The following is an 18391-nucleotide window of genomic DNA, read 5'->3' on the forward strand; positions in this document are numbered from 1 at the left end:
AGAGAGGCTTGGGGACTGTAAGGATTAGTGCCCTAGAAATGCTGGGCTAGCAAGCTAGATGAAAGAGAGAGAGTGGGTCAGGGCAGGTAGCTTGGCTGGGAGAGGGAAGTGCTCTTGCCAAGGGGCACCCATCTGAGAAGCCAGGGCCTGGCTCTTTCTCCGCACTGGAGGCAGCTGGGTCAGGCAGATGATGGCCACCTGCTCCACATGGCCAGGAAGCCAGCCCTGCTCTGTGACAATGCTCAGCTCCGCGGGGCATGGGAGAAGAGAGTGCTCCTGCTGATTCTCAGCCGGGACATTCGCCAAGTGGAAACGCCCCCAGGCAGGGGGTTGGAAGAGGAAGAGTGTTGTTCTTGTGTAATGGCCTGCCCTCCCCTCTCCGCCCATGGCCTCCCACAGCCAGGGGGTGAGAAAATCCACTCAACATGGCCACCGCTGCTCGCTCACTGCCCATCGCTCCCATGTTTGTGTGTCGGAGAAAGTTGGTCTATAAGAGTGAGTGTGTGTGTGTGTGTGTGTGTGTTTGTGTAAGAGAGAATGAGTTTGTGTATGTGTGAACGACAGTGTGTGTGTGTGTGTGTGTGTGTGTGTGTGTGTGTGTGTGTGTGTGTGTGTGTGTGGAGATGCCCTCCCCACCCTGCAGCCAATCCACCATTTCTAGTCTCTGCACCTCGCCCAGGTGTGTGAGTTTATATTATCAATAACCCTTGGCCCTGGCTCACAAGGAGTGGTTTATCCTGTAATATAACACGTCTCTGCTCTTCTTTAACCAGCCCGGACGAGACACCGTGTCATTCTACCATCCAGCCCCTTGTCAATAGTTCACAAGCTGCGTCTCTGCTCCTTAATTACTTTTTTCTCCGCTTCGTCTATGTCACAAACTCCCCTCAACTGCAGTCTCTGATGCCAGGGACCAGGTCTGGGCCCAGAGAAGAGGGTGCCCTCTAGAGATTGTGGGCATCCCCAGCCAAAAACCCCAGCTCCAAACACCCCACACGCTTTGGGGGCATTTCAAAGATGGAGCCTAATTTAGGTGGCTCAGGGCCATCTCCAAACTCCTGTGATACCGTAGGAACTTCCCGCTAACAGTCAAACAAAAGAGCTTCCCAGGACCCTATCCAAAGGGCTCTAGTGGCTGCATGGATGTTTGACGCTAGGACATGGGCATGGGGAGTTGCAGAGCGCGATACCTAGGGCCAGGGTCATCCTGGGTGCAGCCATGCCAATGCAATGGAATTACACCAGGGCTTGACTTGAGAGTCAGTTCCTCCAACTTCTCGGCTGCAGAGCTCTTTATGGCTGTGCTTTGGGGTTTTCTTTGCAGAACGAGGCTTGGGGAATTTCTGGGGGTGCGGAAGATGCCCTGGTTTCCATTAGAAAGGCGCAGCTCCAATGGACCCTCAGCTAGCTGGATTGCACAAGGAATGCTTTTCCTTGGCTGGGAAGGCTCAACCCTCTGTAGGGCAGCAGGCAGTGGGGCTAGACACTGAGCTCCGATCTGGAATTGGAGCGCCATCCAACGAGCGCTAAGGCCCAGGAAGGTCCAGCGTTTCAATTCAGCCATTAGACAGCGGAGCCTGAGACAGGATGTTTGGACTCCCTCACTGTCCAGATCCCTCGTCCCAGCTCTGCCCTGCCTCTCATCGTGAGCAGAGGGGCAGAACTTGGCCAGCCATGGTTTGGATTTGCAGAACCCCAAAGCAGTGTTGTTTGGATCTAGGTCCCAGTTCCTCTAGCTTAGTTCAGGAAACGGTCCTGGTCATCTCCAGCTGATGGTGACAATTTGAGGCAGGCAGTGGGGGAGGATGAGTCCCCAGGATCTCTCAGGTCCCCTTCACCTTTATCCCCCATCCCTGGTGGGTCACTCCATCTTTCCAGACAGCAGAGAAATCTGGAGACCACCAACTCCATGACTGGGACAAGCAGATCAAGAGCAATAGGGGGCACTTCCCCTTCCTTTCCTCCTCACAACTGCTGGAGGACTGAGCCCTGCTGGCCAGGGGGCCTCAGAACCTGAACCCCACCCCAAAAAATCACCGCACTCTTCAGCCTGGAGCACTGGGGTTAGTGGGTGGTGTGGGCAAAGCCAGCTTGGCCGTGTAATGGCCGGAGCCATAGGAAGAGCTGGGAGGCAGCTGATAAATTAGCTAATTGGACCCATATAATAATGAGCTATTATCCATGTGGCTCGTTCAGGGCTGTGTGTGGCACAGATAACTCTTCGATATGCAAATGCCACTGACTGATGGGGAAGAGATGGGGAGCTGCGGCAGGGAGGACTGAGACAGCCTGGCATACTTGGCGTCTAAGGCAAAGCTGCCAGGATAGCCAGTATCAAGGGATAGAGCAGCTAGGGAAGGTAACAAGGTGACCACAGGGTCCTCCTAAGGCAGACGGTAGGGCAGTGAGGGCAGCTCCCTGGAAGGGGCAAAGGGGCTGGGGCTGTGACGGCACAGAAGTGGAGCAGCTTGGACAGCTGGCATAGAGGGGCAGGGAAGCTAACTGCACGGGGCTTTGGGGAGGAGAATCACTAAGAACTGCAGGCCCCATTATCGGGATCCTTTATCACAGGGGGTGGGAGCGGCTGTGACTGGCCAAAGCGACTGTCCATGTCCCACCAGGGATCTTTGGAATGGAGTAAACTTAACCCCCCAGCAGCTGCCCACCCTTGGCTCCCTGGGCCCGAGGCCCAGCCGTGACTCTCCGCCTCCTGGTACCTTCAGCAGGATGGGAGCCTGGCTTAGAGCGTGGTCTAGCTGTGCCTCCGGTAACATCCCCTTCTTGGGCAGCCTCCACTTGCCAGCCCACTCCCTCCCTGCTGTGTGGGGTCAGGGGGCCCCCTAGCAACCGTGGGCCTCAGTGAGCCCCAGGGAGGTGCATCCATCTCCCATTCTCCTGACTCAGTCCCTACAGCGGCCAGCGTGGCCCTGTCGTCACAGCCCTGCAGGGAAGGGACAGGCCTGCTCTGCGGCGGGCACCCCTTGGCACTCAGCCTTGGCCGACGGAGCCTTTCAACCTTGCCAAACAGCTCGGAGACCGTTTATCAGGGGAAGGATGCCCCCGTGCCCCTCCTACTTGTGTGTCTCAGGTGACTGCCGCCTCCCCCGCCCCTTCCTTCGCTGTGGCACCACTCAAAGGGGACAAGCTCAGGCCCCGGGAGGAGATGGAAAGTCCCAGCCTCCGGGCAGAAGGACCATGTCTCTGAGGCCCAAGGCAGCCAGGGAAGGGAGTGGGCTCTGGTCTGAGCGACTGAAGGGCGCAGGCAGAGGCAGGGGGTGAGGCAGGGTCTGCCTGAGGGAAGCAAAGTGACAGCCCTGGTACTGCTTTAAATTTCCCTCCTCCTGCTGCAGCGAGGGAATGCACTGAACCCAGGCCCCCGGTATTGGTGGATGGAGCACACCCCATGGGACAGGGGGCACTCGAAGGCTTTGAGACTGTAGTGAGGGCTGCCTGGGGGGTGGGAAGGCACGAGAGGGCAGGAGCGGGGGGCGGGGGTAAGGGGAGGGGATGCACCCGGGGAAGGGGAAGAAGGTGGGGCAGGGTGAAGGACGTTAAGGAAGGGAAGTAGCTTTACAAAGGTCTGCTGGAAAATGCTACGAGGATTCGGACCCATTCCAGTCCTGGTATGTCTCAGCCCCCAGGCTGGTCCCCTGCTCCTGTCACTGCAGAGCAGGACAGTCTGGGTACCGCCAGAGACAGGAGCTTCTGGGGGGTGAACAACAAGGAGTCTGGTGGCACCTTAAAGACTAACAGATTTATTTGAATATTAAAATATTAAATAATAATATTTATTATTTTATCTGGGGGGTGAGTCCCTTGGAGAGAGGACAGTCTGGGGTAAGGGCCAGGGACAGGAATACCTGGAGTGAGAGTCTCCATGAGGAGGGGACACTCTGGGGTGAGGGTCTCTGCAGAGGCTGGAGTGACTGTGTGAGTGAGTCGGATGGGTCTGGTCTGCCTGCCACCCTCCCGTAGACCCCCTTGGTTCCCTGTGCTGGAAGGAGCCCTGTAGAGCCCCACAGTAGCTGGTAGGTAAGTGTCTGCCACTGGCCTTGCCCAGAGCGGACGGTAACCTCTCTCTCTTGCGGTGTCTCGCCCGTGTCCTGCATGCAGAATGAGGATCAAGGTCTTCGTAGACGTAACGAGCGAGAGCGGACAGTAAGTTTCTGGGTGTTTTTTTTTTTTATCCTGTTGGTTCCGCTGTCAGTTTAGCGCAGGCGGGCGGTGCTGAGTCGTCAGCCACATATGCTGGGTGCCTCTATCCAACAGACAGGGAGAGCATGGGTCACGGCACAGCCAGCCATCCCACACAAACCAGGCCAACCTAGCCCTCCCCTCGGGGCAAGGTGGAGCGCCGATCCATGGGCCATTCACCTCGGCCTACCCACTGAGATGGAGAAGGAGGCCGATTAGTGCCACTGGAGCAATGGGCTTGTGACCACCCACCCTCTAGGCTGAGACCAGCCAACTCATCTCATGCAGGGCACCAGACAGCCTTCCCTACCAACCCAGGCTGGGTTCTAGACAGCCAGCCGGAAGGCTTCGTGTCCCAGCCCAGGCCCCTCAGCTACCATTACTGGGATGGAAGGTGGACTGGGCCTCTTGAATCCAGCCCTGCCCTGGTGCTGTAGGGATAGATTGGGTCCCAGCAGGTTATACAGCACCCACCCAGGCTGACAAGCAGAGGGCTCCACTGCCCAGGATTTCTTAGGGGCTGACACCAACAGGCAACAGAGATGTTGCCTTTAATCAGAACCAGCCTCCCTCGCTGTGACACGTTCCCCGCTGGGCCGTTGGTAGTGGCAGAGATCTGGGTGTGATATGCTCTAGGCTGGCCCAGGAATATTGCATGTCTCTCCCCCTTTAAGGTGCCCCACCCTGTATCCCTTTCCCACGTGCCCCACATTGGGTCCTGGGTTCCTTCCTTTGTGGTGCGCCACCCCAGACCCTGCTTCCCTCCAATACACTCGGCACTGTCACTGGCACACTGCACATCGTGTGGGCTCACCAGGATCCCTGTGACCCACTGGGCTTCACATCTCTGACGTGCTCCTCACCAGGCTGGGGTTCACACTTTGACACAGACCCCCATGGAGACGTGAGTCTCGGTCCCCTCAGGTCACCTCCAGGTAGAGCCATGTCTTTGTGCCAGGCGGCTGGCCTGAGTGTATTCCTCCCTGCTGGCTCCTAGATCCCACAGTGGCATGCCCTGTGGGACATGGCATCTCATTCCAGCATGCCCTTTGTCAGCCATTCCTACAGCACCTGATCCAAACCTATTCTTCCTACAGGCTCGAGAGCCCTATTGGAGGCGCAGGCGAGATCCATGCTGCATAATCCAGGGGGGCCAAACCCATCCCTGGCGAAATGAGCAGAGCTGAATTTCCACCCTCTGATACTATCCACCCTTTGCAGCTTCTGAAAGGCAGCTGCAGGCTAAGCATAATTTCCCCTTCATGAGGGGCTGGCAGGCAGAGGGGAAACAAGCGAGAGATTCCACTGCGGACCCCTGCCCTCCTTCCCCTCTGCTCCCACCCCGAGCTCCTAACTCTGACCCCCCCCCCCCCCTTGCACAGCCTCGCACGTTATAGTTACACTGAGCAGGGAGCCCAGGAAAAGGTGAGAGGTTTGAAAGCAGAGATCTACCCACCCTTTATCCCCTCCTTTCGCAAAGGATTCTTGCGCTGCAACGGCAGGCTGTTCTCGGAGCTATAAAGAAGGGGAGCGTTCTCTAATCCATCTTGGGAGGTCTTGCCTTTTCTTCCTGGGGTGGGGGATTTTCTTGCCAGCGCAAGGACAGTAATCCGCCAAATCCAAATTTGGAAAGCCTCCTGGTTTCTCTGAAGGAAAAATAAAGCCGGTCATATGGTGCTTTGAAAGTGTAATCTCACCGCAGCAAAATCTCCCCACTCAGACACAGCGTGGGCTGGGGTTCACTTTTGATGCTTTTATTAAAAAAAAAATCTTCACATTGAGAATTTCCCGTCTCGTCCCTGTTATGTGGACGGCTCAGATCACGAGACAGATTCCAAGACCCCAACGTGACAGGAGGAAATGCAAGTACCAGCAGACCCAGAGACAGGCCAGAACCAGAACCTCAGATGTGAACCCCTTCATGGTTAAAGGGGTTGGATTTGAATCCACAAATCCAGGCTGCACCCAAGAACAGTAGAAGCCAGTTTTCCAGTTCCATTTTAATAATACCTAGCTCTGATGGTGCTTTTCATCCATAGATCTCAAAGTGCTCTACCAATTACATTATTCCTATTTTACAGGTGGGGAAACTGAGGAATGGAGAGGCACAGTAACTTGCCCTAGGTCACCCAGCAGGCCAGTGGCAGAGTTAGGAATAGACCCTCCTGGGTCTCCTGAGTCCCCGCCCACTGCACTAGCCACTACTGCTGTTTGGATGCATCCAAATGGATCATGATACTTCAGCACCATCAACCCCCGAACCCCTGCCCCTATTCGGCGCAGGCCTTTCATTTCCATCCCCGAATTCCCTGCGCTCTGCATCCTTTGGGGCTCAGAAATGATGAACACTAGAAATCCAAACTCTCAGCAGTGACAGTGACCTTGGGCAAGTGACTTAGGCCTAGATTTTTGAAGGTAATTAGTTGCCTAACTCCCACTGCAATCTGGGCCTCATTCCCCACCTTTCGAGTGGGGTTAATAGCCCTGCCCCGACGCCCAATCCATTAGGGCACGTGAGGCAGTCAGATACTGCAGCAATGGGGCCAGATGAATAGCTATGCTAGACTTAGGGCTGGTTTACACTGAAAACTGACATTGGCCTAGCTTTGTCGCTCAGGGGTGTGAAAAATCCACACGCACACCCCAAGACGGAGCTATGCTGACCCCCCTGGTGTAGACAGTGCTCGGTGAAGGGAAGAATTCTTCTATCCACCTAGCTACCACCTCTTGGGGAGGTGGATTACCTACACGGACGGGAGAACCCCTCCCATCTCTGTACCGAGGGGCTACCCTGAAGTGCTCCGGCAGCAGAACTGCTGCTGTAGAATTTTAAGTGGAGACCAAGCCTCGGCAAGGAATCATGCAGTGCTGAGCTTCCAGCGTGAATAATTTGTGTGCTCCTCATTGAGGGGCTTGGCCCCTCCTAACCAAACCTCAGATCCACCCTCTGGGTCTGGATCCAAGAGCCCAAAGAGAATCAATTGCTCATGAGAACCCAGTTCTCTTGGTCCCAGCCCCTCTCCCTGCTCCTTGCAGCTATTACTCACTATATACCCGGTGTGGCGAGCAATCACGGAACTCTATGATAGATAAGGTGTCAAACGAGCAGCAGTGCTGTGAGAATTAGCTAAAGTCTGTGCAGCACTTTGAAGATGCAAAGGGCTCTAAAAGTGCTGAGGAGTCCGTTTATAAACACAGTGGGGAAACTGATGCAAGACGCCAGTATTTTGGCAACTGCTTGAGTCTAATATCTGTTTCCCAGTGCTATGGGGATCGCCCAACCGGTCAGTAATTCCCATTGGTAAGGATGCAACGTGGTGTATATCACTAGCATCCCTTGCTAGTGGCTGGTTCCCTAGAGGATAATCACCTCTTCCTGCTATTGGTTAGTAGAGTTGCTGCTTCAGTTTCAGTAGTCTGTAGATCCTGGGGTTCAAATCCTGTTCGTGGCTTGTGAGGATATTGTTAGAAAAGTAGACTTGAACTCTAGCTAACCTCACATGGTCCAGAGTAGCTACCTCTAAAGGGAAAACAACTAGTATGCTAACAAAGGATATTTATTGCATCTGCCCCTTCCTCTAGCCATGGCTGGCCCAATAGAGGATAATAGCCTATGGCTAATGCAGCTATTCCATTAGCTCAAATGGTAGTTAGCCGTGTAGAAGGTCCTGTGTTCGAATGCCACTGCAGGGGAGTGATAATGTTTTGGGTAAGGCCAGATGGCACAGAGCCCTCTCCAGATATTCCCCACTTGTAATTCTGTCTTTCCTGCTTCTGATTTTCATGGAAATGAAGTTAACCAAACCTCAAGATCTTGGCCAATATCTTTCCCCCTCCCATCCCCTCCTTCGCCCGGGTTAGAATTCATTCCTGGCAAGGGATGAACAGATTTATTGGTGATTACCAGGTCACAAGAGAAAAACAATTCACAGCACTAATAACTATGCTTAAGGAGTGACTTTCAGATGTGAGAAGAGCTCCAAGGGGGGGAGGGGCGGATGATGGAACTAGAGTGACTGAGAAACTGAATTAGAACATGTTAATCAAACAAAGGCAGTTTAATACTAATCTGCCGGGCTGTTTGAAATGGATGGCTTTTTGACACCCTACTTAATCAGTTTCTTTAAAATTATTTAAAATAAATATCCCAGCTAACATAAGCGTTATATGGAATTGCATCAGAGGTGAAGGCGGGGAGAGCACACACAAGAGGTGGGGGAAAAATTCGTGTAGCAGCTAAATTTAATTAGCCATAATTTCATTTCAAACTTTGTTGGAGGTAAATAAGGTTGCAGAAATGTCACAGAGGGACAAGGGAGAGATTCGCAGGGCACTGGCTGTCAGAGCTGTTAATAAACACAGGATGTGTGCAATCCCCTTCCCTCCTGCTACTTGAAAGTGAGCAAAGTGGCGAGCAGTCTTGGCTTCTGAATTCTCAGGCTTAAGGAAGGTGTGAGGGCCCAGGGAATGCTTTTTTCTCCCCTAAGCTCCAAAATCTGGTCTGCCTTGCTGTGGTCACACAGTGCTACCAAGGCAGGATGGCAGTATTCTTGCACCCACCTTGCTCAGGTGGAAAAGCGGCCACAAGGTGGCTGATCGTCTGTTGCCCTGTGCCTTGGGTGATCACCTACACCTGTGCACAGAGCACTGGTGCAACAGCACACAATGCTGCCTCAGTGCCTATGCCACCACGTGCAATGCACGGCTCAGCCTGGGAGTGCCTTACACCAGGATAAATGGCAATGCAAGCTGCAGGGCAATGGCAAATGGGGCCCAATGAGCTTGGCAGTGGAGGAGCAAGCCCTGTAACTTGGCCATCTCTTGCAGCCCTGTTGGGTATTGGTATTTCTAGTGATGGGCAATAGGCAGCACATTTCAATCTGCAGTGGGAAGCCCCCAGTTTTCATGGGTCCTTGAGGGGTTGATTTAGGCCCAGCTCCATGGTTTTCCAATGGTCTTTGCAGCAGATCCATAAAGATTTCTCACTATAACTCAGGGCCCTAGCCCTGGGGTATGTCTCAGGATCCCTGCTCTGGGCTTCATCATAATAGCTTTGCTGTCATTGTACTAGCCACTTGGGTGTCCGTGGACTAGCCAATTACTGAGGCCTCAGCATTGGCCTCTCAGCATGGTTCAGGGTCCCTAAATCAGACCCTCATTGTTCCTTGGGATCCTTCCCCAGGTTATCAGCGTTTTGGGGTGTATCCCCATCAGCTCCCCTGTGTTTCTCCGGGCGCAATGCTCAGCTGTGTTGTGTTCCAGTGTCTTCCTGCATCCCTAGCTCAGCTCCAGCCACCACCAGGCCATAAGACCCAGTTAAGGAAACACGTTTCTAATGTCTCTGTGCTGTGCGAGGGTAAGCCACTCCTTTGCACTATGCCTGTCACTCCGCATGCTAATGAATCCCTTTGTAGGCCCAGTTCTGACATACCCATTTGCACCCTACTCCGGCACAAACGCCTGTGCCACACGGGATGCACAACTCCGGCTGGGATTAATATTATAGACTCCTTGCCCACAGTTCCAGGGTTGTGCCCGCCACGGCACACCTGCCCACGGACTGCTACAAACATCCCCAGTCTGGTAAGGTGAGCAAACCCTGACCACTTCTTGGCCGGGAAGGGGTTAAAATCCTTGCTCAGATAGGGATTTCTGCCTCTGCAAGCGGACTGGCTCAGCTGGCAGGCATGGAAGCAAGTGCCTTCCAGGTGAGGCTGATCAAGGGTTCTCAGCAGCAAGTGTAGGGACTGATTAATGACCCTGGCTCTAAAGAGGGAGGAGGAAAGGCCTGTCTCCCCTTTACATGGTGGGAGGTGGATAGGTTGGGTTCAGAGTCTTGAGTAGTTAGAGGTAGGCAGGGAGCTAGCTTGAGATAGTAGCATGTTCTGAAGAAGCAGAAGAATTGCTTATCTGATCAGCAATAGTTCTCCCCTGGCAGCTGCTCTCAGTCCCTGCTGTGTGATTGCTTGAGATGTGTGTGCTAATAGCACCCTTTATGCAAGGACCTGCTGCACTCCTGTGTTTGCCCTTGTGGTACAGATACTGACCCCTGGGCTGGGTGTGACTGTTCCTGTCCTGTAGGCCTGGGCTTTGGGTTCCAGTCTTTTAATATTTATTGACATAGCCACAGAAAGTGCACCGAAACAGCTGTGTGGCTGACTGCCAGACCACGTGGGGCTTCAGGGGGCCCACTGAAGCTCAGGGGGACTTTGTGTGGCAAACCTTAATGGACTTGTAGCAATTAAGGCTTGATTATGATCCTATCCATCTCCTGCCTAACACAGGATCATTCCCTACAGCGCCTTCCCTGGTGCTTTAAATGTCTCAAGCAACAGGGTTCCTCCCCTTCTCCTGGGGACACCATTGCACAGGCTGGCTGGTTTTCCTGATGTTCAGCATAATCTTCCATCCCTTAATTGCAACCCATTACTCCCAGAAGCCGCCCACCCCTTTCCTGCCACTCCCTGGCCCCTGAAATTGCTTGGAGAACATGCAGCTCTCCGGGTTGTTTGCTGCCTCGCACATTAGTTCAGCTTTGTAGAGCCATCAATAAATCATTAACGACATTTTGTTTTCTGGATATATATTATTTTTTTAAAGCAGCCTGGTGAAATATTTATCCGGGAGCTGGCAGAGAGAGGGCTGAGAGGTTCTTTCTGTTCCTTCAGGCTTTTCTTCTTGAGGATCCAAATCCTAGCACTGAATGGTGCCATTTTGGGGATTTCCACCCTGGGGCAAGGGATGGGGCCAAGACAAAGTTGCATTTCAGCCAGGCCAAAAGCAAAGCCCATGCATAAAAAATGATTGCAGGCTGCTCTCTTCCTGGAGAGGAGAATGTTCCTTTAATCTACGATGCTGCATTGTTTCATGGGAGTGTTGTGTTCTGGTTGCCATGGGTTATAGATGCTACTGGTTCACCAGACAGGCAGAGGATTGTCCAAAAGATAATTCAGGATGCTTGAAAACCCAAAGGATCACAATTGGCAGGCTGGCCTGGGTTGCTTCCTTGACCCCCTCCTGCCCGTAGCAGCTCAGCATAAAACAAGGTGGAAAAACCATTGGAGATAATCTGCCAATAGTGTAGGCAGCATTGATCTCTCTTCCCCTCTCCTTACCTTGTCCTGATTTCCCCTGCCTAAACTGAGATGAACTGGGGAAAAGGGAGGAGGATGAGCCAGAGTTTGCATGAATGGGTGTGTGATGTGCATGCTCCTTGGCTACGGCCAGTGAACGGCTCCCTGTCTGGTGCTGCCGATAACTGCATCCATTTTGCAACAGTTTGAAAAGAACATAGGCCAGGGTGCTCAATATTTGATCAGCCTTTGTAGTATCAGAACCACGCAGGGACCCTCCCCCAGCAGATAATGCTCTGTTGTAGTCCAAACCTCAATAGAATGGAGAACAATGAATTTGGATAAAAGAGGCTTCAGGGAAGTAAAGGGCTCGACTCTATATCTCATTTGTGTTGTAGTAGCACCGGGGGCCCCAATCAAGGAGCAGGGCCCCATTGCACTAAGCACTGGACCCACAAGACAACCCCTGCACCCATGAGGGTGTGGAACAACAGAGATTTGGATGGGTCAAGATTTGAGGGTGTTATTTTTAAATGCAGGGCGGTGTCTCTGAGAGAAAGAAAGCCCTCGTTTTTGGTGTGTCACACATCAAAGCTGGCCCACTCACTCCCTTGAATGCCTTTCAGCAAATCAGTTAGCCAGGAAGAACACCATCCCGAGGGAGCTAGCCCTTGGATGGAAAACCAAAGCAGGAGTAGGGCCTCTTGAGCCCCAAATGTAGTGGATAAGCCAGTCTTTGCCTAATAGGAAAAAGAGCTGTCAGGTGTCCTTTTAAATGTACTGAGACCAAAGAACAGGAAGCAGGAGCTGAAGGCAATTGACGTACCCACATCGTTGTAATGGTGCCTGGGATGCAGAGAGATGTCCCCACTAGATGCTTCACCAAGATCAGCTTGCAGGGTTTCAAAACAATAGAGAAATGTGTGGGCAGGAAGGAATCATTCCAATCCACTGCCACCCCCAAGGGAGGGCGTGTGAAGACTTTGCATTTCCCTGGGGCACTGAACAGGCTGGTTCTGTCGTCCCCCCCCCCCCCCCCCCCGACACACACACACACGAGCAGAGGGGAGGGAGCTGAGCATTAGCGGATGTTCTTTCCAATCATCCCTTTTGTTTCGCAGAAAACCCAGCAAAGAAAGATCTTGGTGATTTTGCACTAGAACAAGTGACATTTGATTGTCATTTGTTATTAACAACTGGGCAAAGCAATCACAACAAAAACTCAAGCACCTTGGAATTCAAAGCGTTTGCGTTTTGTTCAGGGCTTGCAGAAAAGAACCAGATTTCGCAAAATATCTGAGCAGCACTGCATTCTTCTCCCTTCCTCCCTCCCTCTGCCCCGGGAAGAAATGGACCATTTTATGGAGGAAAGATTGGGTCTGTTTTCCCACCTTGAAAGAAATGGTCTTGTGTCCGAGCCAAATCCACGATAGTTTTCCAAATTGGACATTTCAGTTCTCAACACTGTAGCCCCAACCCTGCAAACCTGACATACACAATTAGTGTTACTCACGTGAGTAGTCCCAGTGATTTCAATGGAACTGCTCCAGTGCATAAAGTTAAGCACGTGCATAAGGATATGCAGGTTTATTTGGACAATAAACCATTTCACTCTCCAAGGCCTGATCCTGCAAACACACTTTACAAAGGAACATAGACATAACCAGACTGGATTAGATTCCAGGTCCATCTACTGCAGTATCCAGTCTCTGACGGTAACTAGCACCAGATGCACCAGAGGAAGGTGTATAAGAATCCTGCATTCGGTAGATCTGAGACAATCTGTCCCGCACACGAGGACTTCTCCTAAATCCTTATAGGAGTAGATTGGTTTAAGCTCTGAAGCATGAGATCTAATATTGGTCCCAAAATGTTTGTTAGCATTTAACTGTTTTAATTCTGGCTATTCTTGTTGTCCGTATAAATGTACGCTCCTTTTTTCAGTGTTGCTAAGCTCAAAACCTCAATGACATCCAGTGGCAGGGTGTGCCAGTCTGATTATGCACTGCATGAAAAAGGAGTCCCTTTGATCCGTTTTGAATTTTGCCACCTTTTAATTTCATTGACCGTCCCTGGTTTTTGTGTCATGAGACAGGGAGGACAGAAGCTCCCCATCTCCCTTCTCTACACCTGTCTCTATTATCTATGCTTTTATCATGCCCCTTCTTATGCGTTTCCTTCCTAAGGTAAATATTACACATGTGAATCATCCCATTGAAACTCACCTGTGTAAAATTAAGCCCTTGGGAAAGGATTTGCAGGATTGGGAACAAAGTATGCAAATTTTCATGGGGAAAATGGGCATATTTGGGGGTGAGGCAGAAATTTCTCAGTGCCAAAATGGCCCAGGATGAAATGTGAAGTTTGTTTTTTGCAAAAAAAAACCAACAGAGCTCCATTATTTTCCCTGCCGCTATTCATTATTTGAGGGTATCTCACAGGGAGTTAGATAGCACTGCCTGTTACTGCATTTTAGCTGCATGATTCTATTCACTGACTTTGTGTCTTCTCCCAGAACTTTGGAAAGTGTCACTCAGAGATACCGGATGCGAGTGATCACCTGACCTGCTGTTGCTCACCTGAAGATCAATATCTGGAGAAAATACCCCGTGTCTATAACCCCTTATCATACCTCCCAGAAGATCTGTATCCTCACCGTGCTGATGTCTCCTTTTGCTGCCCGCCACCAGGTTCCCGGGCACCATACATCTGTCCTAAGGAACAGTATGTTTAAAACAACAGCACACAGTCAAGCAAAAGCAAAGAAGCCAATTCTTCACATCTCCTGACCTTTCACATATTAACCAAGGCCTTTGATTTCTCCCCAGCCACTGAGAATTTTTGTTTGGGTTTTCCTGTTTTTAAATTTTGGTGCAATTGTAATTGACATGATTAGGTTAAGTATCCGCCTGCTCATTAGTGCTCAAGGGAACTCTCTACCTTCTTCTATGTGTCATACACTGACGTTTTCCCCTTGTTTGCATCTTTTTTTTTCTTTCTAATTTTGGCCCCATCACTCTCCAGTAGCGAGCTGGCTATGTGCATGCGCGTGTGTGTCAGTGGACGGCTGGGTGGGTGCACCACTGCCCTCTGTTGGATGGAATGTCCCACACCCACTCAAGTGTCTGTGTTCCCTAGTGTCAATTTTTACACCATTTACACAAGAGGATCCTGGAGCGGATTACTTCACAAACCTTGTTACACCGTGTCTAAAATTCCCAACTCTACTTTACTTCCAAACAAAATGATCTCTGTACTACTTTGAAACTTCCCAGCCAGGGCCCGGGTCTGCGTCTGCAACTCTCTTGTTTGAAAATACCGTTTGGGACCGGGAGCCCTGTTCAAAGAGCCAAACGGTAAAGATTTCTGAACCAAATGTAATGATGTGACATTTGCAATGAAAGAGGCTCAGAACCAGCCCCAGAGCAGAAGAGATTTTTTTTTTGCCCCGCTCCCAACTTCTTGCATTGACTCTTCCCAACCCAGAGGGTGTGGGAACTGAATTTGGGCACAGGAAAGACAATGGATTCTGGAACATCTTCCTAGAACTTTCTATCATATAACCTGAAACCAAAAGAAAAAAAAATCTCTAATTAGGAAAAATATGTAGATATACACGCCATCATTTTCTTTTCCAAAAGTCTAAAGCTCACCCCAGGTCCGTCTGTGCACCTGTTGATTGGAATTTTAAAGTGAACTCAGGCAGAATATAGAAAACAAATCCGAATTTCAGGTAATCTTCTTGATCTTAATGAAGGATAAAAGCCAACACAGAATCTGGCCTTTTAACTTTTTTTAAATCGTCTTAGTTTTGGACTGTGAATTTTTTGATATTTGGAGTGTGTGCGTGTGTCTGTATATGAAAGTGTAAGTTCCTGCAACCACCAAGTGTTTTAAATAAGAGAATTCATCGCCACGTCACCTCCTTGTTCACTTGTATTAGAAAAAAAGAAAAGAAGAGGAAGAGGAACAAGAGGAAAAAAAGTCTTGGAGAATAGTTGGCTTCAGGGATATTTCTAACCTTTTCCACCCAGGTACAGCATGGGAGAGACAAAGAATGGACAGTTATGCACAAGGGGACGTGTCTTCAGTTAACAGACTCTTATTTTTCTTAATTTTGGGGTGGCTCTTTTGCATCCTGGAGACATACACAACCTCGCACTGCTGATCCACAAGGACATGTGAGCCAGGCGCCCCCAGCTATCTGCCTGGTTCTCCAACACCAAACCAGTATCCAATGCTCCTTGCACAAATGCAAAGGAAACCACCACAGTATTAAAGACGCCCCATGGGGGGAATAACACATCAGATGCTGTCAGCCCAGCTCCTGCCTTCGCAAACAGACTGGGTCACTTTTATTTTTGTATGTTTGGTTCTAAAAGCGAAGGTCGCTCTATGTACTTTCTTTGCTCCCACCCCAGAGGTTTGTCTCTGAGCTCATCCTGCTTGTCCTCCAACTCCCTGACTCACACAGAAGCACGGCTGTGTCCACACTACCTCATATGTTTCCTGCAGGCTAAAATATGTAGATATCAAGAGAGAAAGAGAGAGACTGCTTCCGTTAGGAAATAACGTGCCATGAAGGAACCAGGCTCCACCCACGCCTCCTGGGACTTCCCCAAAAAACCTGGCTCTACCCTTTCCTTGTGCGCAGCGCCACATCCTGTTTTGGGAAAACAGCATGGCCGCCTGTAGCGATGACATCATTCCCCCCTGCAGAGGAAAATGGATGAGCCGGTTGGGGTTGGGGTGGGTTCTGTCGGACTGAATGGCTCTGTTGCTTTGTGCTGACCAGGTTGGCAGCCTCTAGAGATCAGGGAAGGGGGCACCGGCTCTTCCTGGTCTATGACCATCCCAAAGTGTGCAGCCCCCCTAGCTGGCACGCAGAGCAGGTGGGGCAGCCCATGGTAGCACCTATCTCATGGAAGGGCCAATGGGCCCCCTAATCACAGACAGAGGGTCTTGAAATCCTTTCCCTTTCATCTTTGCTGGTTTGGATCCTTTGGTACGGTTAGGGTTCACGCTTCGTTGATCGGCCTCCTCTGCCCAGAGAACTGACCAATTCACTTCCCTTCACAAACGAGCTCAAGTGCCACCTGCCTCCACTCAAATGCTAGACCTCTCTCTCTCTCTTGCTCTTTCCTCTTAACGTGCCACGGAGCCGGGTTTGCTCTGAACTAGACCTACTGCCATCACTGGCCAGTTCCCTGCCAATGGGAATGTACTTTGGCCTCCTCTACCAATCTGCCTTTAGTCCACCCTTTAGAGAAGGAGATGTGGTGGCGGAAAACCCCTGTGGTCTTTGCATCCTGCAGAGAGATGCAACCTTGCACCGCTGAGCCACGAGAACACATGGGCAAGGGCCATTCCCTCCGGCTCCCTTCCTAAAAGAAAGGGGGTGTCTCCAGGCTAGCAGGAATTAAAGTGGGTCTGATTGGAAGCCTGTTTCCACATTCACCCCAGATCTGGGCACATATATGAGAGGCAGAACAAAAGCAACATGATCAGCTCTTCAGGTGCATAAGGATCATGTCAGATGAAAGGACTGTATGTGGGAGGCGAGAGGGGGCAGAGGACATCTCTGTAGCTAGACATCTCTTCTGCAGTCTTTGGGGGAGGACGGTACTACGATGGGTGAGGGGACGACATGTAGGCAGACCGCAGTGTCGCATGGCAGTGCAAGGGAAATCCAGTTGCCTTGGACAAATTTGAATTCGAGCTGTCCACATAGAAGAGACACAGAAATCTTTGCTTTTCAGCAAAGCGAAAGGATTTCTATCCTCCCCAGAAAGAAAGAGCGAGACAGAAATTCAGCCTCTGAAACCAGCTGCCTGATTTTTCCAATGCATGTTTTAAACTTAGGAACATTTGATCTCTCTCTGTCTTTTTTACCTTCTCCCCTATTCTTGACACACAAAACAAAGGAGGACCTTTTGTCTGTGCTGCAGCAGAAGGTCTGGTGGTATCGCCAGATTCCTTCACGGCCCCCACTTGGAGATGGGTAAAACCTTTCGGGAGATGGAGAGGGAGGTTGGGTTGATCGGGTTTTGGTTCTACAAAGCCGAATCCAGGGATGGTTCTGATCCAGGCCCTCATTTTGCTCCTCTGTATTCATGGGTTCAAATAAATTGTCCCATAGATCTTCTAGCTTCCCCAACCCCATAGCAAAGGGATCACACTACTTTTCCCCCCGCGCCCAAGTCTTGACCTTCCAGAGGTAGCGGTCCAGCCTCAGCAATGTCAGACAGGGGTGTCTCCATCCAGCTAGGATAAGCCCACACCTTGGCATAGGCTGCATAGACAAAGGACCTGCTCCTGCAACAGTGCCGTCCTTAGTGGGGGAGGTAAAGGATGGTTGCTTGGATTGAACAGGAAAGGTGGCTGAATGTGAATACACAGCGAGGGAGGCGGCAGCCCCCATGTCCCAGCGACAGGCGGGTGGGTGGGTGGATGATTTCGGTGTTTTATTTCCGTGTCTTACCTCGTGCGAGACTAGAAGCCGTGTCTCCTGTCCAGTTGGGGGTGAAATGCCCTACCTGCTGCGGTGATGGCTGATGGTTGATGGAGCTGTTCTGAAGGACAAGACTGACCACAGAGCTTAAATAAAAGTGATGTAAGAGTTAAAGCAGCTTCCCTGGTCTCTTTGCTATGAAACTAGTGTTGGGCGCTTGGTCTCGGCCCTCCGACCACACCTCGTTCACTGCACAATTAAGCTTTACACTTTATCCCTTTCCCTCCTCTACACACACACATACCCTGTCAGGGCTGATTCCCCATTCTGTCACTTCGAGTGCAGAGGTGGGGGCCCACAAGGATTCTAAAAATTAATACTGGCCACTCCAGGCTTGTATTAAACTCCCAAGGTTACAGCTTTTCTCTGACAGTAAATGCTGTCAACCAGGGCCAGCTCCAGGGTTTTGGCCGCCCGAAGCAGCCAAAAAAAAAGAGAAAAAAAAAAGCCGCAATCGCGATCTGCGGTGGCAATTCGGCAGGAGGTCTTTTGCTCCCAGTGGGAGTGAGGGACCGTCCGCTGAATTGCCGCCGAATACCTGGACGTGCCACCCCCCTCCGGAGTGGCCGCCCCAAGCACCTGCTTGCTAGGCTGGTGCCTGCAGCCGGCCCGG

At 51.2% G+C, this 18391-nt stretch overlaps 1 protein-coding gene across 4 annotated transcripts in view; it reads left to right on the forward strand.

Moving 5' to 3' along the window:
- Nucleotides 1-17885, forward strand: part of NECTIN1 (nectin cell adhesion molecule 1) — a 159020-nt gene extending 141135 nt beyond the window's left edge. Inside the window, exons 9-10 of one of the 4 annotated variants that reach the window (XM_054004842.1) lie at nt 4114-4158; nt 5292-6357. In XM_054004842.1, the coding sequence (XP_053860817.1) occupies nt 4114-4158; nt 5292-5381 (135 nt within the window). In that variant the 3' untranslated portion in view covers nt 5382-6357. Of the gene's footprint in view, nt 1-4113; nt 4159-5291; nt 6358-13782 lie in introns of those variants that run through there. The other 3 variants (XM_054004837.1, XM_054004840.1, XM_054004841.1) reach the window with 3 other exon arrangements.
- Nucleotides 17886-18391: the final 506 nt, after the last annotated feature.

This window comes from Malaclemys terrapin, chromosome 15, assembly GCF_027887155.1.
Source record: "Malaclemys terrapin pileata isolate rMalTer1 chromosome 15, rMalTer1.hap1, whole genome shotgun sequence".
NCBI lineage: Eukaryota > Metazoa > Chordata > Testudines > Emydidae > Malaclemys > Malaclemys terrapin.